General features: G+C 45.7%; 1 protein-coding gene across 9 annotated transcripts in view; it reads left to right on the plus strand.

The window, feature by feature from the left end:
* Positions 1-24,998, plus strand: part of ELMOD3 (ELMO domain containing 3) — a 30,844-nt gene extending 5,846 nt beyond the window's left edge. For 4 of the 9 annotated variants that reach the window (XM_032243504.1, XM_032243502.1, XM_032243501.1 and 1 more), the window contains 10 exons: positions 977-1,051; positions 1,990-2,059; positions 8,584-8,652; positions 9,597-9,688; positions 10,920-11,043; positions 11,280-11,402; positions 16,475-16,605; positions 23,000-23,076; positions 23,384-23,511; positions 24,017-24,998. In XM_032243504.1, the coding sequence (XP_032099395.1) occupies positions 977-1,051; positions 1,990-2,059; positions 8,584-8,652; positions 9,597-9,688; positions 10,920-11,043; positions 11,280-11,402; positions 16,475-16,605; positions 23,000-23,076; positions 23,384-23,511; positions 24,017-24,213 (1,086 nt within the window). In that variant the 3' untranslated portion in view covers positions 24,214-24,998. Of the gene's footprint in view, positions 1-976; positions 1,052-1,989; positions 2,060-4,577; positions 4,610-8,583; positions 8,653-9,596; positions 9,689-10,919; positions 11,044-11,279; positions 11,403-16,474; positions 16,606-22,999; positions 23,077-23,383 lie in introns of those variants that run through there. The other 5 variants (XM_032243499.1, XM_032243498.1, XM_032243506.1 and 2 more) reach the window with 4 other exon arrangements.
* Positions 24,999-26,055: the final 1,057 nt, after the last annotated feature.

Here is a 26,055-nt window from a genome sequence, read left to right on the forward strand (position 1 = left end):
ACCTGCCTTGGTCTTCCAAAGTGCTGGGATTACAGGTGTGAGCCACTGCACTCAGCTGGTTTTTCTTTTTTTTTTTTTTTAATGATTTTTTTTTTTTTTTTTTTAAACAGTAGAGACAGGGTCTCCCCATGTTGCCCAGGCTGGTCTTGAACTCCTGGGCTCAAGCAGTCCTGCCTCAGCTTCCCAAAGTGCTGGGATTTTAGCTGTGAACCACCTCACCTGGTGATATTTAGGATTTTAAACACATTGGAAAATTAGCTCTGAATCTGTGAAATGAGTTACAAACAATTGGTCGAGCATTTTGGTCATTTTGTTTGTTTGTTTTTAATCTCTGTCGGGATAGGTTTGGCTGTGCAGAAAGGCCATAGGAAACTGCTTCATTAAACTTCACTTACTCAGAACCCCTAGACTTTTAAAGAGCCAGGAAATCAGTATAAAATTTTTGAGATAACATTAACTAAGCTTTTTTGCAGTTCTTAGGACCAGATTAAACAGAAGTTTTCCTTTACAGTATTCATTATAGTTGACATCTCTGGAGTTCATCTTTTTTTTTTTTTTTTTTTTTTTTTTTGTGGTACTAGAAAAGGTGCGGCATTTACCTTTGCAGGGACATGGATGGAAGTGAAGGCCATTATCTTTAGCAAACAAACACAGAACAGAAATCCACATGTCCTCATTTATAAGTAGAAGCTAAATGATGAGAACACCTGGACACATAGAAGAAAACAACACACACTAGGGCCTGGTGGAGGGTGGAGGGTGGGAAGAGAGAGAGGATCAGGAAAAATAACTAATGGGTAGTAGGCCTAATACCTAGCTAATGAAATAACCTGTATAACAAACCCCCGTGACACAAGTTTACCTATGTAACAAACCTGCATATGCTCCCCTGAACTTAAAAAAGGTGCAACATTTAAACTATTATCTTTGGGGAATTAATATGTGCCTGGGAGATTGACCCTTAACTGTTTTACAGGGTGAACGAGTGTCTACTGAGTATTCTCCATCATATGACAAGGACAAGAGTGTTCTGGCTTTCAGAGGAATCCCTGTATGTATCACCCACACCTTTGTACCTTCTGCCAGGGCTTTTGTTGTGTGCTACTGTGTGGTGCCAGAACTATGCTAGGCACTGGGACACAAGGGTGGCATAGACCGTAGCTTTCAGGAGCTCACACTTGAGGGGAGGGTGTATGGATACAAACATGCAAAATAACTTCTATTTAGTAAGATAATTGCTATAATGAAGCAGGCTATAAAATGCAGAGGGAATACCAAAGACACACCATAGTCTGAAATGAGTGTATGAATTTTTGTTTGTTTACGTTCAAGGTGGACATACACTTGTCCCCAACATCACCCAACTTCCACATCATAGTTGAAGTTTTCCAGATACCTCAATTTAAAATTGACTTCAAGGCTAGGCATGGTAGCTCATGCCTGCAATCTCAGCACTTTGAGAGGCTTAGGCATCCGGATCACTTGAGGTCAGGAGTTCAAGACCAGCCTGGCCAACATAGTGAAACCCCATCTTTACTAAAAATACAAAAATTAGCTGTGTGTGGTGGTGCACACCTGTAGTCTCAGCTACTCAGGAGGCTGAGGTGGGAGATCACTTGAGCCAGGAGGTGGAGGTTGCAGTGAGCCAAGATTGGGCCACTGCACTCCAGCCTGGGCAGTAGAGTAAGACTCTCTGTTTTCAGAGAGTCTCAAAACATAAATAACTAAAAAGTTAAAAAATTAAAAATTTTCAGAGCATCTCAAAAAATAAATAAAAAGTAAAAAAATTAAAACTGACTTCAGTCAACCCATCAGGGCACACTAGATCCTTTTGGCCTCCAGTGTCAAGGACATTCAGTACATGGATGGGAACTGTTTGTGTATACGTGAGTATGTGGATTGGCCTTCAGTACAGTGGATGGGAAGCGTTTGTGTATATGGGGGTTATGTGGATTCCATCCTCACGCTAAAGGTCAGCTGCCCCTACAGATCTCAGAGTTGAAGAACCATGGCATTCTCCAGGCTCTGACCACAGAAGCTAATGGATGGGAGCCACGTGGTAAGATTCCCTTCAGAGCCCTTAGAGTCTGGATGGGACCCAAGTCAGACCTTCCCATGGATCTACTGTTAAGCATTTGAATTTCTCTCACTCCTTGTCTTTCAGAATTTTGTAGATTTATCATTCTTTGGGGGAAAATTAGAAACAACACTGAATTAGGAATCAAAGACCTGAGTTCTGATCTTCCTCTACTAGTGGCTTACTGTGTGCCTCTGGGCAAGCCATATGATCTCTAATATTAGTATTTCCCTTATCCTCAAAGGGATGTCGTGAAAATGAAACCCCAAATGGGAAAAGACTGAATGTCCTACTTTATCTGCTTTATAAGGAGCTTCCCCATACTATATTTAAAGCTCACTCCACTTGCCACGTGATTACAGAGAAAGGTACACTCCAGCCTGGTCAACATGGTGAAACCCCATTGTATTAGTGCGTTTTCATGCTGTTGATAAAGACATACCTGGGACTGGGGAAAAAGAGGTTTAATGAACTTACAGTTCTGCATGCCTGGGGATGCCTCATAAATATGGCGAGAGGCAAGGAGGAGCAAGTCACATCTTACATGGATGGCAACAGGCAAACAGAGAACTTGTGCAGGGAAATGCCTATTTTTAAAACCATCAGATCTTGTGAGACTTATTTACTATCATAAGAGCAGCACGGGAAAGACCAGCCCCCATGATCCAATTACGTCCTATCAGGTCCCTGCCACAACATATGGGAATTATGGGAGTTACAAGATGAGATTTGAGTGGGGACACAGAGCCAAACTATATCACCCATCTCTACTAAAAATAAAAAAAAAAATTAGCTAGGTGTAGTGGTGTGCGCCTGTAAATCCAGCTACTCTGGAGCTGAGGCACAAGAATCACATGAACCCAGAGGTGGAGGCCGCAGTGAGCTGAGATTGCACCACTGTATTCCAGCCTGGGTGATCGAGTAAGACTCTGTCTCATTTAAAAAAAAAAAAAAAGATATACTTGCCAATTCAGAAGCACACTTCTGGAGTCAGACATCTCTAGTTCAAATACTTGCTCTGTTACCCACCAACTACTTGACCTTGAGCAAGTTACTTTTCTAACCCTTGCTTTCCTCATCTATAAAGCAGGGATTATATTAGAACCCATATGATGGGAATTCTGTGAGGACTAAATGAGGTAATGTAGATAAACTACTCACACAAAATATAAATCATAGTGAGTGCTCATTGTTATATATTGTTACGTTTAAATCCTACACACTGCCTGCTCCCCCACCCCACAACCATGCTTGACTAGCTACACACTGAAAATGTAATCTGTCAGCTGGGTGCAGTGGCTCACACCTGTAATTCCAGCACTTTGGGAGGCTGAGGCAGGCAGATCACTTGAGGTCAGGAGTTCGAGACCAGTCTGGCCAACATGTTGAAACCTCATCTCTACTAATATAAAAATTAGCTGGGTGTGGTGGTGGGCACCTGTAGTCATAGCTACTCTGGAAGCTGAGGCAGGAGAATCGCTTGAACTCAGGAGGTGGAGGTTGCAGTGAGCTGAGATCATGCCACTGCACTCCAGCCTGGGCAACAGAGTGAGACTCCATCCCAAGAGAAAAAAAAAAAACTTTGGGAGGCGGAGGCAGGCAGATCAGTTGAGGTCAAGAGTTCAATTGGCCAACATGGTGGAATTTTGTCTACTTAAAAAAAAATACAAAAATTAACCAGGAGTGGTGGCTTTTTTTTGAGACAGAGTCTCACACTATCACCCAGGATGGAGTTCAGTGGCATGATCTCAGCTCACTGCAACCTCCACCTCCTGGGTTCAAGTGATTCTCCTGCCTCAGGCTCCCAAGTAGCTGGGATTACAGGTGTGTATCACCATACCTAGCTAAGTTTTGTATTTTTAGCAGAGACAGGGTTTCACCATGTTGGCCAGGCTGGTCTCAAAGTCCTGGCCTCAAGTGAGCCACCTATCTTGGCCTCCCAAAGTGCTGGAATTACATGTGTGAGCCACTAGAAATAATGAACTTTAAAAAAAATACGTTTGTTTTTTTTTTTTAGACGGAGTCTTGCTCTGTCACCAAGCTGGAGTGCAATGGCGTGATCTCGGCTCACTGCAACCTCCGATGCCTGGGTTCAAGTGATTCCCCTTCCTCAGCCTCCTGAGTAGCTAGACTACAGGCATGCACCACCACACCTGGCTAATTTTTTGCATTTTAGTAGAGACAAGTTTTCACCATGTCGGCCAGATGATCTCGAGCTCCTAACCTTGTGATCCGCCCACCTCAGCCTCCCAATGTGCTGAGATTACAGGTGTGAGCCCCTGCGTCCACATAATACTCTTTTTTTTTTTGAGACAGCATCTTGCTGTGTCCCCCAGGCTGAAGTGCAGTGGTGCAATCATAGAACTTATGGGTTTAAGCAGTCTTCCTACCTCAGCCTTCTGAGTAGCTAGGTACCACCAGGCCTAGTTCTTTTTTTGTTTTGTTTTGTTTTGTTTTGTTTTGTTTAAGAGATAGGTTCTTGCTGTGTTGCTCAGGCTGATCCTTACCTTAGCCTCCTGATTATCTGGGAATGTAAGTGTGAGCTTCTATACATAGCTAAAAAATATTCTAATATACAAACATAATTTGGACATCTATAAAGTTTCTTTTAATGGAACTTTGTCTTTACTATATGGTGAGAAACCCAGCACTACTACATTAATAAGTTTTACTTTAAATACATATATATATGTATTTTAGAGACAGGGTCTCACTTTGTTGTCCAGGCTGAAGTGTAGCGATGTGATTATAGTTCACTCCAGCCTTAAACTCCTGGGCTCCAGAAATCCTCTCACCAGAGCCTCCTGAGCAATGGGGACTACCATGTGCACTACCATGCCTAGCTAATTTTTAAAAATTTTATGTGGATTCCAATGTAAGACACTTGAAAAGAAAGAAAAAAGATAAAAAAGAAAATTTTATGTAGAGACGGTCGCAGTTTGTTGCCCAGACTGGTCTCAAACTCTTGGCTCAAATGATCCTCTCATCTTGGCTTCTCAGAATGCTGGGATTATAGGCATGGTGGCATGTGCCTATAGCCCTGGATAACTAAAAAAATAAAGTAAAAAATGAATGTAGGCCGGGTGCGGTGGCTCACGCCTGTAATCCCAGCACTTTGGGATGCCGAGGTGGACAGATCACGAGGTCAGGAGTTCAAGACCAGCCTGACCAACATGGCGAAACCCCGTCTCTACTAAAAATAAAAAAATTTAGTCAAAGATGACTGCCCAAAAAAAAAAAAAATTATCCAGGTGTGGTAGCACCCACCTATAATCCAAGCTACTCAGGAGGCTGAGGCAGGAGAATCACTTGAACCCAGGAAGCAGAGATTGTAGTGAACTGAGATGGCGTCAGTTCACACTCCAACCTGGGCAACAGTAGGAGACTCCTTCTCAAAAAAAAAAAAAAAAAAGCAAATAAATAAATAAAAATAAATGTTAAAAAGAGTTACTTAATAAGCTGACTCAATTGGTAGTGCTTTTGACTATATGAGAAAGTAGAAGAGAGCTGAAATAAAGGAGGCAATTATAAAAAGAAAAAAGATAAAGAGCCAAATTAATGTGAGCTGCATTAATTATCCTAAATATTTGTCCTTTAGCCCCATGTTCTTCTGTTGGTCAGGGGAAAATAGTATTTATGTCACAGGTAGGAGGCCTCTATCTGCCTGGTTCCAAAAGAAAAAGGAGAAGCTCTTACGTGGTTTCGACATTTGTCTTGAGTTTTTAAGCACCAGCTTGCTATTGCTGGTGAAAACCTTGTTGACTAACCTGTTTGGACAGCATATTCCCACCCCCTTGCTGCATGGTTTCTGCTTTTGGCTCACAGACTTTGATCAAGCTGTTTGTAGGCGAGCATGTGTAGGGTTGGGAGGGATTAGTTAAGTTGCTGGTAGATAAGGCTCTGACAGGTGAAGAATCAATAAATCAGTAAAACTGCGTGAAGGTGAGAAGGTGAAGGATCCTGTTGAGCTTCATAATAAGCATTGCTTTCTGCTGTTCTCTCCCCACTCAACCCCCCCACAACCCCACCGCCTACTTTTTTTTTTTTTTTTTTTTGAGACCAAATCTCGCTCTTGTCGCCCAGGCTGGAGTGCAATGGTACAATTTCAGCTCACTGCAACTTCCTCCTCCTGGGTTCAAGTGACTCTCTTGCCTCAGCCTCCCAAGTAGCTTGAATTACAGGTGCCTGCCACCACATGCAGCTAATTTTTTTTTTTTTTTTTGTATTTTTAGTAGAGACAGGGTTTTACCACATTGGCCAGGCTGGTCTTGAACTCCTGACCTTAGGTGTTCTGTCCACCTCAGCGTCTCACCCTGCTGGGATTACAGACATGAGCCACCGTGCCCAGCCTACTCTTCCCTTTTTGTTCAGCCACTTTGTCCCTCCTTTTCAGCTCCTATGCTGAAAGCAAGTTTTATTTGATCATCTAAGGTCGAATATTCTGTTAAAGTTGTGTTAGAAACTCCAAGGCTCAATGTCTGCTACTCCAGACTGGAGCTGGTGAGATGGAATTTCCTAGAGGTCCAGACATTTAGGACCCTGGAGACCCATCTCACCTGCTGCCACTGTCCATTGCCCTGCTGGACCTGAGCCCACAACTGTGTTGATAATAATAGCTTCCCTGTGGGCCGTGTGCCCTCCTAGGAAATAGAAGAATTACCTCATCCTCACAACAGCCCCATGAGGGGCTACAGATGGCATACAGCTAGTAAGTGGCAAAGATGAAGCATTCACATGTAGTTGGACTCTCAAGTGTGCTTTTCAGCAACTCTGCTGCTTCCCAGCCGTGTTTTCTTCCTCATTATCCATTAGTGTCTGGTAGCATTTCATTTAATCTGCAGGTATAGTCTTCCAACAGTTTATTGTCATATGATGTTCTCAGCCAAGATTATGAGGCAGAGAAGAGCTGTCCTAACCTACTTTACTACTGAGGCTGGAGAGATCATATTTTTGATATTAAACTAAAGCCTCTCCATCCTTCACATTGTTGATGTTCTCTGTAGCAACCTGGAAAAGTCAGTGACAGAAGATGCCACTAGCAGCTTGAGCCAGAGAATGACAGGTCTGGTTTGGAGAAAAGGATTGGGTGGAGACTCTAGAAAGCCCATCCTTCTGCTTTTTTTCTCTCCCTTGTATTGTGCTTGCTTGCTTGCTTTTTCTTTCTTGCTTGCTTTACCTTGTATTGTGCTTTCATTCATTCATTCGTTCATCCATCCATCCATTCATCCATCAAATATTCCTTGAGCACCTATCATGTGTCAAGCTCTGTGCTAGGCTCTGGAAAACCTGCCCTCACATAGCTCACTGTGGAGTAGGAGAAACAAGAACTACACTGTGATAAGCCCTGGTTGTCAGGGTCTCACAGAACAGTGGCTCCTCATCCAGACCGACGAAGTCAAGGAAGGCATCCAGGCGAGGATAGTGTCAGAGCTCACTGAAGAATGAGAAGGAGCTGCGCCAGGAGGGGTTGGAACTGAAGGTGGCAGTACCTGGAGTTGATTCCAGCAGAGGGAGAGCAGTCTGTGAAAAGGCACCGAGGGTTGGAGAGGGCAGAGCGTGGAGGAAGTTCAGGTAGTTCTGGATGGCCCTGGGGCAAACTGGACAGGTAAGAAGGATCTACAAATGTTCCTTGAGTTACAATGAACTTCCATCCCAATAAACCCATTGGAAGTAAAAAATATAAGTCGAAAGTGCTGCTTTATTAGGCAAAACTAAAAAACAGAAACGAAAGTGCATTTAAGGCTGGTCCCAGTAGAATGAGGTTTACAATGAATTGATCACAACCAGTTACAGATTTCTTTGTTCCTTCTCCACTCCCACTGCTTCACCTTACTAGTCTTTAAAAAAACAAAAAGAAAAGAAAAATGCATGTAATACCCTGATAAATCCATCAAAAAGTCAAACAATTGTAAGTGGAGCTGTTACAAGTAGGGGAACCATCTGTAGATTGTGAAGTTATGTGGATACTGTGCTGTAGAGTGTGAATTTTTTTCTTGAGTACTACAGAGAACCCCTGGAGGGTTTTGAGCAAGTGGGTGATGTCAGATCTTTTCAAAAGCTCACTCTGGCAAGCCTATGAGGAGAGGATCAGAGAGTGTTAAGACCCAAGGCAGCCAGATGTGGTAGTGCCTGCCTGTAGTCCAAGGTACTCAGGAGGCTGAGGCAAGAGGATCGCTTGAGTCCAGGAGTTCTGGGCTGTGGTATGCTATGCCAATTGAGTGGTGCTATGCCATCAATATGGGGACCTCCCGGGAGTGGGGGACCACCAGATTGCCTAAGGAAGAGTGAACTTGCCCAGGTCAGAAATGGAGGAGTTCAAAAATCCTGTGCTGATCAATGGTGAGATCATGCCTGTGAACAGCCATTGAACTCCAACCTGGGTAACATAGCAAGACCCCGTCTCTTAAAACAAAAAAAGGCCCAAGGTACACATACAAGGCTGAGGTCTGCAGTAGAGGCCCATGCATACCTAAATCTCAGAGGGTCTCCTTTTCTCACTATTGCAGTTGTGAGTACAGAGGTGGTCAGAGCCCAAGAAGAATGGGAAGCTGTGGACACCATCCAGCCGGAGACGGGTAACTGCAGGAATGCTGCTGTCTCCCCATTGCCCCTCTGCCAGCAAAGGCACCATCCACACGTGTGACAAATGTTTCTGTGACTCTGGGACTAGGAGATAGAATTATTGAGAGTGCTCATTTTAACTATATAACATAGGTTACAATCTCTTTCAAATCCTAAGATGATGACATCCTACCTCTGGAGGAAACCAGAGTGAAGGCCATGGAGAAAGGGCTACCATCCCTGTCCATCTTCCACCCAACTCTGAGAGAAGACAGGGTTGACCTTGGTTAGGGCAGCTTCTAAAGAGTGGTGAGGTTGGGCAGGAGGATGGAGACAGAGCCCCTGTGTAAGGCTGCTCAGGTTGTTTACTGCACAAGGAAGTCCCTGGGGATGGGAGCTGAATTGTCTCCTGTTTCTGAGAGGTTTGGATGAAGCTACAGGAGGATAGAACTAGGACCTATACCTAGCCTGAGCCTCTCTCGAGCTCCTGGAGCCCAGTGAATAGTATCAGCCATCACCTAAGTTGCTAACTGATCAGTTAATTCCCTATGGTCTGTAACAGAGGTGTGTGGTTGGGGGTTCCTATACAGGGTGTGAGAAGGGAAGAGTGGAAATTAGGAAAGGCCCCTAAACTGGTTGTGTGCTCTTATGTGGGTACCCACCCCAGGCAATGACTTGCCTCCTCACAGATAAGAGAATTTAGGGATCTCTTTGTGGGACAGATCCGTCCCATACTCATCACAGAGGTTGGCCTAGCAAGACTGAGTAGGCTAGTCCAAAAACAGAGTCAGCCTTGCAGATAATGCCAGCCTCTTGAAAGAAGATTGTAGCTATAGGTGTCTGATATTCAACTGGAAGCCAGTGCTTGGCTTGGAGGTGTCAAGTGGGGGGCCCTCAGTAAATGTTTTCCGACAGAATGATTCCTATAAATCCTAGCATGTCTTCCCTTTTGCCACAGGGAGCCTGGCCAACTCGGAACAGCCTGGGCAGCTAATCTCCTTCACTGAGGCCCTGCAGCACTTCCAGACTATGGACCTTTCCTCCTTCAAGGTATGATGGTAGTGGGGTTTGGGGTCTCAAGCAAACTGCCTTTTCCCTAGGAGCCAAGCTTCTATCCCACCAGGATAGGGCACTGGGCAAGCGAGATGGAAGCCTCCAGCTGAGGGCCCTATCTCCCCCAAGATCTTGGTGTCCAGGATCGTGGGTGCCTAGGACTCATGCTTCATGTGGGGCCTTGGTAGCTTTTGTGGGACTATGCCCTTAGAGCTTCTGTGGCCCTGTCATTCAGGGGCCTGTATAGCTGTTTCTCTACTCTTCCCTTTTAGGGATAGGGACATCTAGAATCAAGTACTAGGTAGCTCCTTGCAGAGGCAACGCAAACTGTTCAGGGAGCTGAGTAATTCATGGCCAGGAAAGTCTTCCATTCCCTCAAGGAACCAGAAGGTATTTAGGAATTTAAGAATGATATAAGTTGGAAAAAGAAGGATAATTGGGGGAATAAATGCTGGGGTGGGGTGGAGGCTGGGCATAGTGGCTCACACCTGTAATACCAGCACTTTCAGAGGAGACTGAGGTGAGGGGATCACTTGAACCCAGGAGTTCAAGGCTGCAATAAGCTATGATCACACCTGGGCAACAGAGTGAGACCCTGTCTCTATAAAAAAGAAAAAAAGCTGGGGAGCTTTCTGGGACATATTGTGTGACAAGTAATATGTTTAGAGAAATGTGATTTCAGGTCTTCAACCTAAAACCTGGCTTAAGGGAGAGAGCTAAAAAGATAGGAACCAGGTTGTTTTATAGGACACAGGGAGCCAAAAGCTACCTAAATCAGAATATTCTAAGGCCTGCAGTAGTGACCTTGAGCCATGAGAAGCCAGCATGACCTCATTAGGAAGTGCTGGTTGTGACCAAAAGATTCCAGCTACCTCTCAGATTCATCTAACTCCAGTGAGTCCCCAGCTCCTGGGAAACCTGTCCCGGCATTTGTCTGACTGACTGGGGGAGCTGGGGATGTGTAAGCCTGTGGGAGTCAGTGGAATAGCTAGTTCTGCAGAAGCCCAGAAGACTAAATGCAAATAATAACTGATAATACCTAGCTTGGGGGTGTCTCTTTCACCTTGTAAAAAATCTGGGAGCTGGAAGAGCCTGGCTCTAGAGACTCAACAGGTGCCTCGAAGCTTTTGCCTCCTTTTCCTGGCCCGAAGACCAGCCAGATAGGGGAATTACTTTCTGCAAGCACTGCCCCTGGTCTGAGCCTGATTGCCTGCAATTTCTTCTCCAGAAAAGAATCCAGCCAACTATTCGAAGGACTGGGCTGTCCGCCCTCCGACACTACCTCTTCGGGCCTCCAAAGCTCCACCAGGGCCTTCGGGAAGAAAGGGACTTGGTCCTGACCATTGCTCAGTGTGAGTGCAGTGTGAGCCCACAGGGCAGTTGCTGCATATATGGTCAGGCAAGACCCTGTTTGCTGACCCTCTTGCTGAGGCTAAACCAGGAATCTTGAATGTACCATGGTTGGTGGGTGAGAGTGGGAGCTGAGAACGGGGTGTCTTGAGCTCAGTCCAGATCTCACATTCTCTGGAAAGCACTCAGTCCTCCCCTGAGGGGCAATCTGGCAGAGTGTGGGTGTGTTTTGGGGCAGGTGGCCTGGATAGTCAAGACCCAGTGCATGGCCGAGTCCTTCAGACCATCTATAAGAAGCTGACTGGCTCCAAGTTTGACTGCGCCCTCCAGGGAGACCACTGGGAGGACCTGGGCTTTCAGGGTAAGAGGGAGGAGTAGCTCATCTTTTTCATGCCTCTGATTCCAGGACTAGAGTGAGAGGGCAGGTCGTCCTCGTCCAGTGCTAAGAGGGGGAAGATCTCGTGGGAGCATTCCAGGAGGGGGCGCTTGCTTGCTCTGCTTGAAAAATAGTGAGAGTAGGTCAGGTGCCGTAGCTCACGCCTGTAATCCCAGCACTTTGGGAGACTGAGGAAGGTAAATCACTTGAGGTCTGGAGCTCAAGACCAGCCTGGCCAACATGGTGAAACCCCATCTCTACTAAAAATACAAAAATTAGGGCCAAGCGCAGTGGCTCACAACTTGCCCAGCACTTTGGGAGGCCCAGGTGGATGGATCACGAAGTCAGGAGTTCGAGACCAGCTTGGCCAGTATGGTGAAACCTTGTCTCTACTAAAAATACAAAAATTAGCTAGGCATGATGGTGTGCACCTGTAGTCCCAGCTACTCGGGAGGCTGAGGTGGGAGAATTGCTTGAACCCGGGAGGCAGAGGTTGCGGTGAGCGGAGATTGTGCCACTACACTTTGGCCTAGGTGACAGGAGACTCTGTCTCAAAAAAGAAAAGAAAAATAGGGAGAGTGTGGCTAAGGTAGAGACGAAAGTGACAGGAGAAAAGATCACTTTGTGGCCTTTTTAGGCTACTATAAACATTAAATGATATGGAAAACACTAGAGTGCTGTGACTTAGAATCCGGCTTGTTTGGGTTTTTTCCTCTTTTTAAAAAAATTTATGAAAAGTTTATCATATTATTTTACTTTCTGAGTGAAACAATGATTTCACCAGTTTTTGGATTGTTCTATTTTTTTTCAAAACCATACCAAATTATATTTGTATGGAATAGGAAAATGTCTTCATTTTGAAAGGAAACTTTAATAAGGCCAGGCATGGTGGCTCACACCTGTAATTCCAACACTTTGGAAGGCCAAGGCAGGTGGATCACTTGAGGTCAGGAGTTCAAGACCAGTCTGGCCAACATGGTGAAAACCCATCTCTACTAAAAATACAAAAATTAGCTGAGTGTGGTGGCATGCGCCTGTAATCCCGGCTACTCTGGAGACTGAGGCAGGAGAATCGCTCGAACCTGGGTGGTGGAAGTTGAACCCAAGATTGCACTACTGCACTTCAGCCTGGGCGACAGAGTAAGACTCTGTCTCAAAAAAAAAAAGAAAACGTGCTACTTCCTTCTGGCCTGCATAGTTTCCAATGAGAAATCCACTGTTATTTGAAATTTTTTTTTTTTTTTTTTTTTTTTTTTTTTTTGAGACGGAGTTTCGCTCTTGTGACCCAGGCTGGAGTGCAATGGCGCGATCTCGGCTCACCGCAACCTCCGCCTCCCGGGTTCAGGCAATTCTCCTGCCTCAGCCTCCTGAGCAGCTGGGACTACAGGCACACGCCACCATGCCCAGTTAATTTTTTGTATTTTTAGTAGAGACGGGGTTTCACCATGTTGACCAGGATGGTCTCGATCTCTTGACCTCGTGATCCACCCGCCTCGGCCTCCCAAAGTGCTGGGATTACAGGCGTGAGCCACCGCGCCCGGCTGCACTGTTATTTGAATGATCTCTTTCTTGTAAGTAAGGAATTCATCTTCTCTTTCTGCTTTCAAAATCTTTTCTGTGCCAGGCATGGTGGCTCACACCTGTAATCCCAGCACTTTGGATGGCTGAGGCAGGAGGATTGCTTGAGACAAGGAGTTCAAGAACAACCTGGGCAACGTTGTGAGACCCTATCTCTAAAAAAAAAAAAAAAAATTTTTTTTTTTTTTTTGAGATGGAGTCTCTCTATATTGCCCAGGCTGGAGGGCAATGGCACAATCTCAGCTTGCTGCAACCTCCACCTCCCCAGTCAAGTGATTCTCCTGCCTCAGCCTTCCAAGTAGCTGGGATTACAGGCACCCACCACCACACCTGGCTAATTTTTATATCTTTAGTAGAGATGGGGTTTCACCGTGTTGACCAGGCTGGTCTCAAACTCCTGACCTCAAGGGATCCTCAGCCTCCCAAAGTGCTGGGAGTACAGGTGTGAGCCACCATGCCTGGTCAGAAAAAAAAATTTTTTTTCTTTTTTTCTTTTTATTTTTATATAGACATGGGGTATCACCATGTTGGCCAGGCCGGTCTTGAACTCCTGATCCTCAGGTGATCCGCCCATCTCGGCCTCCCAAAGTGGTGGGATTACAGGCGTGAGCCACTGCCACCAGAAAAAAATTTGTATTTTTAGTAGAGACGGGGTTTCACCATGTTGACCAGGATGGTCTCGATCTCGACCTCGTGATCCACCCGCCTCGGCCTCCCAAAGTGCTGGGATTACAGGCTTGAGCCACCGCGCCCGGCCCCAGAAAAAAAATTTTTAATAGCCAGGCGTGGTGGCTCATACCTGTAGTCCCAGCTACTTGGGAGTCTGAGGCAGGAGGATTGCTTGAGCCCAAGAAGTCAAAGCTGCAGTGAGCTCTGATTGTACCACTACACCCCAGCCTGGGTGACAAAGTGAGATCTGTCATAAAAGAAAGATATTTGCTTTGTCTTTAGTTTTCAGGAATTTAACTGTGATGTGTCATTGTATGGATTTCTTTGGGCTTCTCCTGCTTGAGGGTAGCTCAGCTTCTTGAAAGTCTGTAGGTTTGTGTCTTTGGCCAAATATAAATGCTATCTTTGTTCATTTTTTAAAATCTTTGTTATAGCCTCATAGATCTCCAAGGCTCTGTTCATTTTGGTTTTTGTTTTTCTAGAGCTCTGTTGCTCACATTGAGTAATTCCATTATTATTGTTCATATTCACGTTCACTGATTCTTTCCTCTTTTGTCCCCATTCTCCTGTTGAGCCCATCCAGAGAGTTTTTAGTTCTGGTTATCCTGTTTTTCAGTTCTAAAGTTTCCATTTGGTTATTCTTCATACCTGCTGTTTCTTTACTGAAACTTTCTATTTTTTCACTTTTTCAAAGTGTATTTGTTCATAATTGCTTGCCAAAGGCATTTTATGGTAGATACTATAGTCATTTTCTATCATTGCTGTAACAAAGTACCACAAACCTAGTGGCTTAAAATAACACAAATTATAATCTTACAGTTTCTAGTTTAGAAGTCAGACTCAGGTATCACTGAGAACCTGTGGTCAAGATTAAGAAATAACTATCCAGCCAGGCACAGTGGCTCACGCCTGTAATCCCAACACTTTGGGAGGCTGAGGTGGGCAGATCACAAGATCAGGAGTTTGAGACCAGCCTGGCCAACATAGTAAAACCTCATCTCTACCAAAAATAAAAATAAAAATAATTAGCCTGATGTGGTGGCTGGCACCTGTAATCCCAGCTACTTGGGAGGGTGAGGCAAGAGAATCGCATGAACCCAGAAGGCGAAGGTTGCAGTGAGCCGAGATTGCGCACTGTACTCCAGCCCAGGCAACAATGCGAGACTCCATCTCAAAAAAAAAAAAAAAAAAAAAAAAAAAAGGGAAGAAAGAAAAAAACTATCGAGAGTCACGGTGCTCTTTTTGGAGACTCTGGAAGAGAATCCATTTTCCATTTCCTTGCCTTTTGCAGCTTCTAGAGGCCACCTCCATTCCTCCATCTTCAAAGCCAGAAACAGCATCTCTCTGAGCCCGATTCCTCACATCTCTTTCTCTAACTCTGGGCTTTTGCCTTTCTCTTCCACTTTTTAGGACCCTTCTGATGACACTGGGCCCACCCAGACAATCCAGGATCATCTCCCTGTCTGCTGAGCAGCAACCTTAATTCTACCTGCAACCTTAATCCCCTTTGCCATGTTATATAATGCAGTCATAGCTTCTGGGGACATGGTCGTCGTGGGGCAGGGGGATTATTCTGCCTACCACCGCTGCTTTAAAATCCTTGTCAAATAATTCCAACATCTGTGTTATCTCGGCGTTGGTGTTTGTTGGTCATCTTCTCTCATTCAAATTGAGATTTTCCTAGTTCTTGGTGTAGCAAGTGATTTTTTTATTGTATCCTAGACATTTTGGGTAAACTGTTATGAGACTCTGGATCTTATTTAAATCTTCTACTTTAACAGGCCTCCTCTGTTACTGTGCCAGCAGGGTAAGGAGGGATGTCACCTTGTTACTGCCAGGTGGGGTGGAGGTGCACGTATCCCACTTGGCTTGTGCTAATACCAAGTTTGAGACCAGCCTGGCCAACATGGCTGGTGGAGCAGGGATGCCTCATTTCTGTTCACATGTGGCTTCTACGTCGCAGAGGAGGCAAAGGCAGCTCCTTAACACTGGGAAAGATAAAGTCCTAGCTCCCCGCTCGGCCTTCTCTGACGCTACGCTAGTGGAGCTAAGGGATGCCTTGTGGAAGGCACCCCTTCCAAGACAGGGTGGAAGTCTAGGGTCCCCACTCAGCCTTTGCTGGAGAAGAGTGGGAATGGGGCCACATCTTTCTCTGTGATGTTTAGCTGTAGTAGGGTGGATGCTGGCTAAAGCTTTCTGTTTTGCTGCACTGCCCCTTGCCCCACCCTTTGACTAGAGAGAGCAGCTTTCTTTGGGGCTTTTTGGTCTGCTCCCATTGGCATTTCTAGGTTGCTGTCTTTTCCAGCACCAGTTGGATGTATTAAGCAAAAAGAAACCCAGGAATTCACTAGAGAGTCATTTCTCAGCTCTCAAGATCCCTAGCTAGTCTGTCTTCCCTCCTTTCAGAGTCTTCTGTTTGTTTTATATGTTAATGTCCAGGGCTTTTAAAAGCTGTACTTAGTGGGAGGAATAGGCAGAAAGTGCATTGTTCATCTTGTTCCAGAACCATAAATTCAGCCTTTTTTGTAAAGGATCACTCTGGTTGTTTTGTGGAGAAATGACTATCGAGGGTCAGGCAGCAGCAAGAAAACTGATGTGGGAGGCTGCCCCCAGGGTGCTGGGGTCACCATTTGGTGCATAGCCCCTGCTTAGCTCATGAGAATGAGTCCCACAAATGTGGCAGAAAGTGGACCTGTGCTGCTCGTTTTCTGCTAGCCTGGGAAGAGGCCAGTGTCAGCGCAGTTTCCCACACTGAGCCCTTAAAGCACTGCTTGCTGCCACACCCTGTTTCCTCATGGTCTTTGTTACAGGAGCAAATCCAGCCACAGACCTGAGAGGCGCAGGTTTCCTTGCCCTCCTGCATCTGCTCTACCTGGTGATGGACTCAAAGACCTTGCTGATGGCACAGGAGATTTTCCGCCTGTCTCATCACCACATCCAGGTGAGACTTTGGTGGAAAACCAGAAGAAAGGAAAGGGCTGTGGAGCTAGGACCTGACTGGCCCAGAGGGCTCCCAGGACAGCTGAGACTAACCAGGAATGGCTTCCCGATCAGTCTGACCTGCATTGAAATATGAGCTCTACCACTCATGAGCTGTGTAGCTCAAGTGAGTTCCTCAGCTCCTCAGAGCCATGGTTTCCTCATCTGGAGAATAGAAATCATAGTGTGAACCCTGAAAATCTGAGGTCTCAGTTAATTTAGAAGGTTTGTTTTGCCAGGGTTGAGAACGCGCACCCATGACACAGCCTAAGGAGGTCCTGACGACATGTGCCCAGGGTAGTCACAGCACAGCTTGGTTTTATACATTTTAGGGAGATATGAGACATCAATTAATATATGTAAGATGAGCATTCATTCCAGAAAGGCAGGACAACTAGAAGCAAAAGCAGGAGGACTCGAAGCAGGGAAGGGGCTTCCAGGTCTTAGGCAGATAAGAGATAAATGGTTGCATTTGAATTTCTGATTAGCATCTCCAAAGGAGGCAATAAGATACACATTTATCTGAGAGAGCAGAGGGGTAACTTTGAATAGAATGGGAGGCAGGTGTCCCGTAAGTAGTTCCTAGCTTGACATTTCCCTTTAGCTTAGTGATTTTGGGAGCCTAAGATATTTTCCTTTCACATTTCCCCTCTTTTCTTTTTAAAAATCTTTTGAAGAAAACATTTTAGAAAAAAATGAGTGTCTGGTCTTAGGTTTTATCTGATCAGTCATGGCCAGGCTGGTTTATTCCTAAATGGATAGGTCCTGAGTTATTAGGAAAGTTCATTTTTAGAAGATTGTGAAGTCTCATATCCTATGAAGAGAAAATACAGAGAGGGAGAGAAACAACAACAAACAAAAGAATAATCCTGGAAAATCAATATAGGCCACATTACTCTGAAGTCTATATATCGGTAGGTAGGTATGAAAGTGGCTTAGGTATGTAAATAGGTTGCTGTTATTTTCTTCTGAAGTTGTCTGGCTTCAGTTTGCAGGGCTTTAAGAAAGCACAGCTTAGTTTTCAGTGACTCCAAATTAGGAAAATGGAAAAAAAAGGAGGAAAATAAATTGAAAACATTATTTTGAAGGCTTATAACCAAGAAAAATTAAGATTCAGCCCTAACTGTAGAAAATTATAAAAATTAAAAAACATTAGGCAAGACTAGGATCTAACAACAGGTGTACTATAGTTTTGAAACATAATTTTTCTTTCACCACACAACTGGAGAAACTGGTTATTTTACCAAACAACTGCGATTCACTCTGGAAACGTGAATTTCCTCTTCTCTTGAGGTTTCAAGATAAACCTGGGGCTCCTGGGCCTGTCATAAAGTGACATTCTTTACTTAACACAAGTCAGAAACTCTGTTCAGGGACTGTGTACAAACAATATGAGGCCAGTTTCCCAAAGGCTTTATTGGTGCCATAAATCAAATTTGATTTCTTAAAGGAAAACACACCATTCTTTCCTTTAAGGAATAACCATTCTTTGGCAAAATAGCCAGTTTCTCCAGTTGTGTCCCGTTACAAATGAAAACAGATTCTTATTGCACTTATGCAAATAACTGTACTACCTTAAGAATACTCACAAATAGTTTCCAAATTCTGGATAAATCAGGTAGAGAGAAACAAATACGCTCCAAATTTTGTTCTTAGGAGTATACTAATTTGTTAAAAACTGTCAATAGCTCAAAAGGAAAGTTTCAAGACTCTGAAAAACAAAACAAAGGATCAGCAATGTTTTAAGCAAAAAGTCAAAAAAATTAGTTCAGTTCATGCTGTTAATTCCTGTTCTGCTTTGATATTCATGAACATTTTAGCTCTCCATGAGTCTGAAAGTTTTTCCTCTATTCTGATGTCACAGTCTCCAAAATTGTCAGAAACCTGCATTCAAAAGCCCTGTTGGAGTTTTATAGCTGATTATTATTATTATTTATTTATCTAGTTTTAGACTAGTCTTTCTCTATTGCACAAGGTGGAGTGCAGTGGTGTGATCTTGGCTCACTGCAACCTCTGCCTCCCAGGTTCAAGTGATTCTGCTGCCTCAGCCTCCTGAGTAGCTGGGATTACAGGCACCTGCCACCATGCCCAGTTAATTTTTATATTATTAATACAGACAGGGTTTTGCCATGTTGGCCAGGCTGGTCTCAAACTCCTGACCTCAAGTGATGTGCCTGCCTTAGCCTCCCAAAGTGCTGGGGGATTACAGGTGTGAGCCACCATGCCTGGCCTTTTATAGCTATTATAAAACCACAAAGAGCCAGGCGCGGTGGCTCAAGCCTGTAATCCCAGCACTTTGGGAGGCCGAGGCAGGTGGATCACGAGGTCAAGAGATTGAGACCATCCTGGTCAACACGGTGAAACCCTGTCTCTACTAAAAATACAAAAAATTAGCTGGGCATGGTGGCGCGTGCCTGTAATCCCAGCTACTCAGGAGGCTGAGGCAGGAGAATTGCCTGAACCCAGGAGGCGGAAGTTGCGGTGAGCCGAGATCGCGCCATTGCACTCCAGCCTGGGTAACAAGAGCGAAACTCCGTCCCAAAAAAAAAAAAAAAAAAACCACAAAGAGGACCAAACAACACAACAGTTGTCCGTGGATGACAAAAAGTTTTAAGGCAGCCATAGTCAAAGACACAATTGACAAGGAAATTTGTTACCTCTATGGCACACAATATTTTAACATAACAATTGTCATTATTACTGATAATGTACACTAAGTTATATCAGAATTATAGGAGTTTCCTGTAATTGTGGAATACATAGCAATAACATATTTATACAAATATAGCCCAAAGAAAACTATACATTATTTCATATTTGACAATGCTTTCTATAAATTTTTATACTAAATAAGCCAAATTATGTCAATTTTGGACTTCAGGGAGCCTAATATCTTAAAGGATTAATTAGGTCAGAAAGAGACATAATTTATGATTTGATTTTGGAAAGTTTGTCAAATATCAAAAGTTTAAAACTAGGCCGGGCGCGGTGGCTCAAGCCTGTAATCCCAGCACTTTGGGAGGCCGAGGCGGGTGGATCACGAGGTCAAGAGATCGAGACCAACCTGGTCAACATGGTGAAACCCCGTCTCTACTAAAAAATACAAAAAAAACTAGCTGGGCATGGTGGCGCGTGCCTGTAATCCCAGCTACTCAGGAGGCTGAGGCAGGAGAATTGCCTGAACCCAGGCGGGGGAGGTTGCGGTGAGCCGAGATCATGCCATTGCACTCCAGCCTGGGTAGCAAGAGTGAAACTCCGTCTCAAAAAAAAAAAAAAGTTTAAAACTTTATATCACAAAATAGGATCACAGGTCATTATAAAATAAATCATTCTTTTAACAAAAGCAGTAACTCAAGGATTTCAAAAACAAGGTGAAAATCTTTACTCTTGAGAGAGGAGACTTGATTTTTTAAGCAGTAAGCCCTAAAAAAACAGCATGAGTGCTCACTTCAGCAGCACATATACTAAAATTGGAATGATACAGAGAAGATTAAGCATCACATGTTCTCATTCATAGGTGGATGTTGAACAGTGAGAACACATGGACACAAGGAGGGGAGCATCACACACTGGAGTTTGTTGGGCAGGGTGGGCTAGGGGAGAGACAGCCAGGGGTGGAGAGATTGGGGAGGTTATAACATGGGGAGAAGTGCCAGATACAGGTGACGGCAGATGGAGGCAGCGAACCACCTTACCATGTAAGTACCTATGCAACAACCCTGCATGATCTGTACATGTACCCCAGAACCTAAAGTATGATTTAAAAAATTGTAGTAGTAGCTATTGTATTCCTCAATGCCATGCACTTGCAAGTTTTAAAAATGCCACTTTCGGCCAGGCACGGTGGCTCACGCCTGTAATCCCAGCACTTTGGAAGGCCAAGGAGGGTGGATCACAAGGTCAGGAGTTCAAGACCAGCCTGACCAATGTAGTGAAACCCCATCTCTACTAAAAATACAAAAAAAAAATTAGCGAGGTGTGGTAACGTATGCCTGTAGTGCCAGCTACTCGGGAGGCTAAGGCAGAAGAATCACTTGAACCCAGGAGGCAGAGGTTGCAGTGAGCCTAGATTGTGCCACTGTACTCCAACCTGGGTGACAAAGTGAGACTCTTTGTCTCAAGGGAAAAAAAAAAATCTCTCTCATAGAGTTGTTGTAATGATTAGTGACTTGACTCCACCTAGTGAGGCACTAGCACTGGATTTCCGAGACCACCCCCAGGTTCAATGATTCCTGAGAGACTCAAGGGACTCCATGTATCCACATGTAGTTTTTTGTATTTAGAGTTCTGATTTAGTACAATGGAAGCAAAATCAGCAAAGGGAAAAAGTACATGGGACAAAGTCCATAGGAATCCAGGTGCTAATGTCCAACAGGCCTCTCCCAGTGGAATCACACAGAATGCACTTCATTGCTGCACTGCCAAGTTATGCAACACGTGTCAAATGTTGCCAATCAGGGAAGTTTATTAGAAGTACCCAGTACTCACGGTTTTCACTGGGTGCTGGTCGGCACCCTCTGCCAGCACATAGCAAAATTCTAGAGTCAGAGGGAAAGCTGGTGTTCAGCCTAAAGTATCTTTTTTGTGTTTGTTTTTTGAAAAAAAAAAAATTTGTAGAGACAGAGTCTCACCATGTTGCCTCGGCTGGTCTTGAACCTCTAGAGTTAAGTAATCCATCCACCTGTAATCCCAAAGTGCTGGATTGTGAGCCCTGGGCCCAGCCAGCGTAAACTATCTTGTTTGCATGAGCAGTTGAGGAACAGTGTTAGGGAATGATGGGAACCATCTCAAAATCCAAGTTCTCAGCTGTCAGCCATGGCATGATCTAAGAATTTTCTGAGACTGAGGCTCTAAGGAGTCTCAGGCCTGCGTGTTAACTTTTTTCTGCACAGTACTCAAAGTTTATTTCCTTTTTGCTCTTGAGAGATGGGAAGGCTGAGTTTCTTAGAGGTTGGGTCTAAGAATGACACCTCAATTCCAGATCTTGACCTGGCTACCTGGTAGCTTTGAGAAGGCCAAGGACACACAGCTACCAGGTAGCCAGGCCAAGATCTGGAATTCAGGTGTCATGGAAGACCCTGAGAAAAACCTGTGTCTCGAGTATCTGCTTTCTTTTCTTTAAAAAAAAAAAAAAAAGAAGAAAAGAAAAATCTCTGTGGAGCCAGAAGACCTTCTGCAGTCTAGCATTGTCCAAAAGAACCTTCTGCAATGACAGAAGTGTTCTAGATATTGGAAATGCACTATATAGTACAGCAGCCACTAAGCACATGTGACTACTGAGCACTGGAAATGTGGCTACTGTACTAAGGTAGTAGCTACCACCACTAAGCTGGACTTTTATTTGTTTTTAATGTATAATTCATTTAAATAGCTACATGCAGCTGGTCACCACCATACTGGACAGTGCAGTCTATACCATAATGTAATGGATTTTTCTTCTCTTGGGAAGCAGGTGGGATAAATAGACCTTGGCTCTTGTTCTGTACTAAGGAACTCACTGGTCTATGTGCTCCTCTCACTGGGTATCCTCGTGTATGTGCAACAGGGGAAAATAACATGTCGTGTCTGCAAGTTCCCTGGAAAAAAGCCCTTTCCATTCAGAGATTATGCAAGCTTGGTTTCATTGTTATTAAAGAAAGGAGCTTGCCTGACTGAAAATAGAGCATTAAAGCTGTCCCTGTAGGGGATCCTGAGGCCTGTCCTGGTGAAGCGCCCCTGCTGGACTCAGGCCTGTCCTGTTGACAGCCCCTTGCTGGACTCAGGCTGTCTCCTCTCGGGGTCTGACCTGCAGAGCCCACGCAGGCATCTGTGTTATGGAGAGATGGGGTGTGCCCATAAGTCAGGTTGACCTACCCATGTGTGTCTTCTCTGTCTGCCTTAGGATGAGATGCTCATGAGCAGTCAGACAACCAGAAGCCCAGAAAAGGGTAGAGGAGACTTTAAGAACCTGTAGGGCTAATTAGAGCACTGAGCTCTCTCTTCTGTCTACATCCTGATGCCAGGAGGTGATGTGGGCCAAGGGGTTGAGTCTGCTGCAGGCCAAGGAGAGCTCATGGGTCAGGATGATGAAGAGGCTGGAGAGCTCACACGGGTGTTACACACAGCAGCTCTGGAACAAATAACCTCAGTTGGTATCCTGGTTCCCATGCCTTAGGAAAGTTACTTCAGGTCACCGAGCCTTAGTTCCTCATCTGTAAGATGGGAAGAAGATTATTGTGAAAATTAAGTGGAAGCAATAATAATATTGGCTGTTGCCTCTGGAGCTGTGCTTGTCTGTGAGCCACACCAGGCTGCAGATGACAGGAAACACGGTGAGAGCTGGAGCTGCTGCTGACTGGGTGCCCCCTCCATTCCAGCAATTCCCTTTCTGTTTAATGTCCGTGAACATCACCCGCATTGCCATCCAGGCCTTGAGAGAGGAGTGTCTCTCCAGGTGAGTCCCCAAATGCCAGCTGGTTAGAGTGACCCAGCAGAGCCTGGTTCCTCCCCACTCCGGCTTCATTTTCCACAGCTCTACTTCACCTGCTGGCTCCTGGAGGGCCTGGACAAAGTCCCCATGCACCATTCTCCCTGGGACGTCTCTCCTCCCACCCCTGGCCTCATGTCAGGCTCCTGGGGAATGGTGGGGGCATCCTGGGTTTGGGCTGGCTCCCCTGGGGAAATGGGGAGGGAGGGTGGGAGGGCACCCAGCTCTCAGCCTTCATCCACTGCTGAGCAGGTCACCCCCGCTTGTCCTGCAGAGAGTGTAATCGGCAGCAAAAAGTCATCCCCGTGGTGAACAGCTTCTATGCCGCCACGTTCCTCCACCTCGCACATGTCTGGAGGACACAGCGGAAGACCATCTTAGACGCAGGCTTTGTCCTCAAAGGTGTGCTCTTTCTTCTGGGGAGGCCTAGGCTCCCGAATGCACAGTGTCCCTGGTTCAGAGAGCCCAAGGTGGTTGCTAGACTGGTTTGGGCTGCAGTTCTTCCCCATCCACACTTTCTCAAATTCCAGCTTACCAAAGTCTTCATCACCCACCCCCTGGAGCCTGCTGGGTCTCCTTTCTCTGCCCCCATTGTCGCCCTTTTCTGGCCTTATACTTATGAAGAGCATATATTCTGATCAAAAATTGGGAGCCAGGGTCCAATAGTTGGACTATTCAAAGTTGCAATTGTCCAGACAATAGTCCAGGTAGAGTGTGTGGCCCTTGTGGCTGTATCTGGCTCCCTGGCTGACCTCTCTGGTAATCTCTTCATCTGAGGCTCTTTTACATTTTTCTCTATGGGATAGGGGTTGGGGGTTCTCCCTAGAGCTGCTAGGCTTGAGACCCTGACTATTGTGCCACCCAGAGCCCCCTCAAGCCTTCTGCTCCCCAATTCTCTCTGTTGCAGACTTGGAAGTATTGGCCAAGAAGAGCCCACGGCGACTGCTCAAGACCCTGGAGGTGTATTTGGCCAGGGTGTCAAAGGGACAGACCTCCTTGTTGGGAGCACAGAAGTGCTACGGGCCAGAAGCCCCTACCTCCAAGGATCTCACCTTCACAGGTGTATGTGACCTGCAGCCTCAGTCATCTGAAGGCACTGGCTGATATGACCCCCGAGACAGACAGAGGCTTAAAGGCTGAACTGCAGGGGTTTTCAGAGGGTGAGTGGAAACCAAGTCAGGAGCCTGGCTGGGCCACACCCCTTGCTGTCTTAGCAGATGAGATATAGGAAGCTCCTGGGCTTAGCTGCAGAATGCCAAGTACCCTCACCAGCATGGGACAAGAGGGGCAGCTAGGCTTCACCCCCTCCCTGCAGACCTGCCTCCCAAGCAAGGAGCACTCTGCCTTCATCTGTTAGGCTCCAGTCTCCAGACTTGAGTTCCAGTGTATCCCTCTGGGAGTGAATGGATCATGAGGTCATATGGCCCCATCAGGATGTTCTGCAGATCCCCAAATGGAAGGAGATTCCCAAGCAGAGGCAGCCAGAATTCTGACTCCTTGGCATCAGCGGGGCTTTCAGGTGCTTGTGTCTATATCGTTAGAACTCAGAGGAAGAGGGCAGTGGCAGCAGCCAACAGGGGGCAGCATGACCCAAGCAAGGGGCCTGAGGCCTCGGGATGGAGCATAGAGGTGCCTCACCAGGCGGGTGTCAGGGCCTCTCTGGAGTTTCTGGCCATTCACTTACCCACCCTTTTCTCCCTCCTGTCTCCTGCTCCATTGTGATGGAGAAGTGGGCATTTGGCTACGCATCTTTCACGGCTGCTTCATCCTAGCCCCCAGAAGCTGGGGCTTCCTTCTCTAGAGGCGGTGCATGTTGGGTTTCTGGCCTAATTGAGGGAAGGAGGTAATTCACACCAGCAGTTTTCAAATAAAGGAATTGTTCTAGTTAAGTGTCTCAGGTATTTTCTTCCAAGACAAGTCTTTTACCATCCTGTGGCCCTATTGTTCTGGGACCTGGTTAAAGCCGGGCACACCCACGGGTGAAGGCACAGGTGGGTTCCAGCCTGCTCATGGGCTCCAGGAGACAGAATGTTGCCTGTGCTGTGGCAAACCCTGCTGAGTTCATAGGATATCCATCTTCCACTATAATTAGAAGCCTAGAGACTCATTGCAAGCTCTAGCCAGTGGATGAGGTAGCCCTGCTGTTGTTAAGACTGACTGGTATAAGCCATCCGCACAGCATTTTTCCTGTGTTTGCTTCTGGGGAAGGCTGGCACTGTTGATTCCTTCACAAAAGAGCCTCCAGGCCATGGTACCTGAGCTGGGGAGTAGGGGGCAGGTGAGAGCCCCACTATGTTGCCTTCTGTCCTCTAGACTCCCTCAAGTGGAGCTATGGAAGACTACTATCTACCTTGCAGTCTGACCCACTGCAGGGGGAGCCATCACAGAGGTGGAGAAGAGAGGTGACCACCCAGGTGTGGAGGGGAACTCCTGACTGCTGCCAGCGGGGTGCCTCAAGAATGGGACTGGTAACCTACCCCATAGTTTGCCTTGTGTTGTCTGCCTGACCTGAACTAATCCCCCATTCCTGACCCTCCCTCTAGTCTGGTCCTCAGCTAACCAGCAGAGATGGCAGGGAGATTGCTGGGCATAGCATGGCCGGAGTTGGAATGTAGGGAAGAAAAGCTACAGCTCGGCCTCCACTTTGGAGCATCAGGTTGGGTGGTTCTTCCCTCTGCAAGGCCCTTTCTTCCCACCTCCCACCCTGTTTAGTTTCCCCTAGATGACGAAATACTCACAGCTTCAGACCTTGGAACGTTAGCAATTTATAGTCTGGCAAGTTTTAATTTACAGTTCTGTTAATGAACTGGTTGTGAGGGGTACCTGAACCCTATGAAAGTAGATGCAAAAAAAAAAAAAATATAAAAAAAACAGCACAGGCACCGCACGTAGATCGGTGCCTGTTTTTTTTTTTTGTGGGTTTTTTCTTTTTTTTTTCTTTGGTGG

This window comes from Sapajus apella, unplaced genomic scaffold, assembly GCF_009761245.1.
Source record: "Sapajus apella isolate SASKATOON/1434 unplaced genomic scaffold, GSC_monkey_1.0 scaffold52, whole genome shotgun sequence".
In the NCBI taxonomy this organism is placed as follows: domain Eukaryota; kingdom Metazoa; phylum Chordata; class Mammalia; order Primates; family Cebidae; genus Sapajus; species Sapajus apella.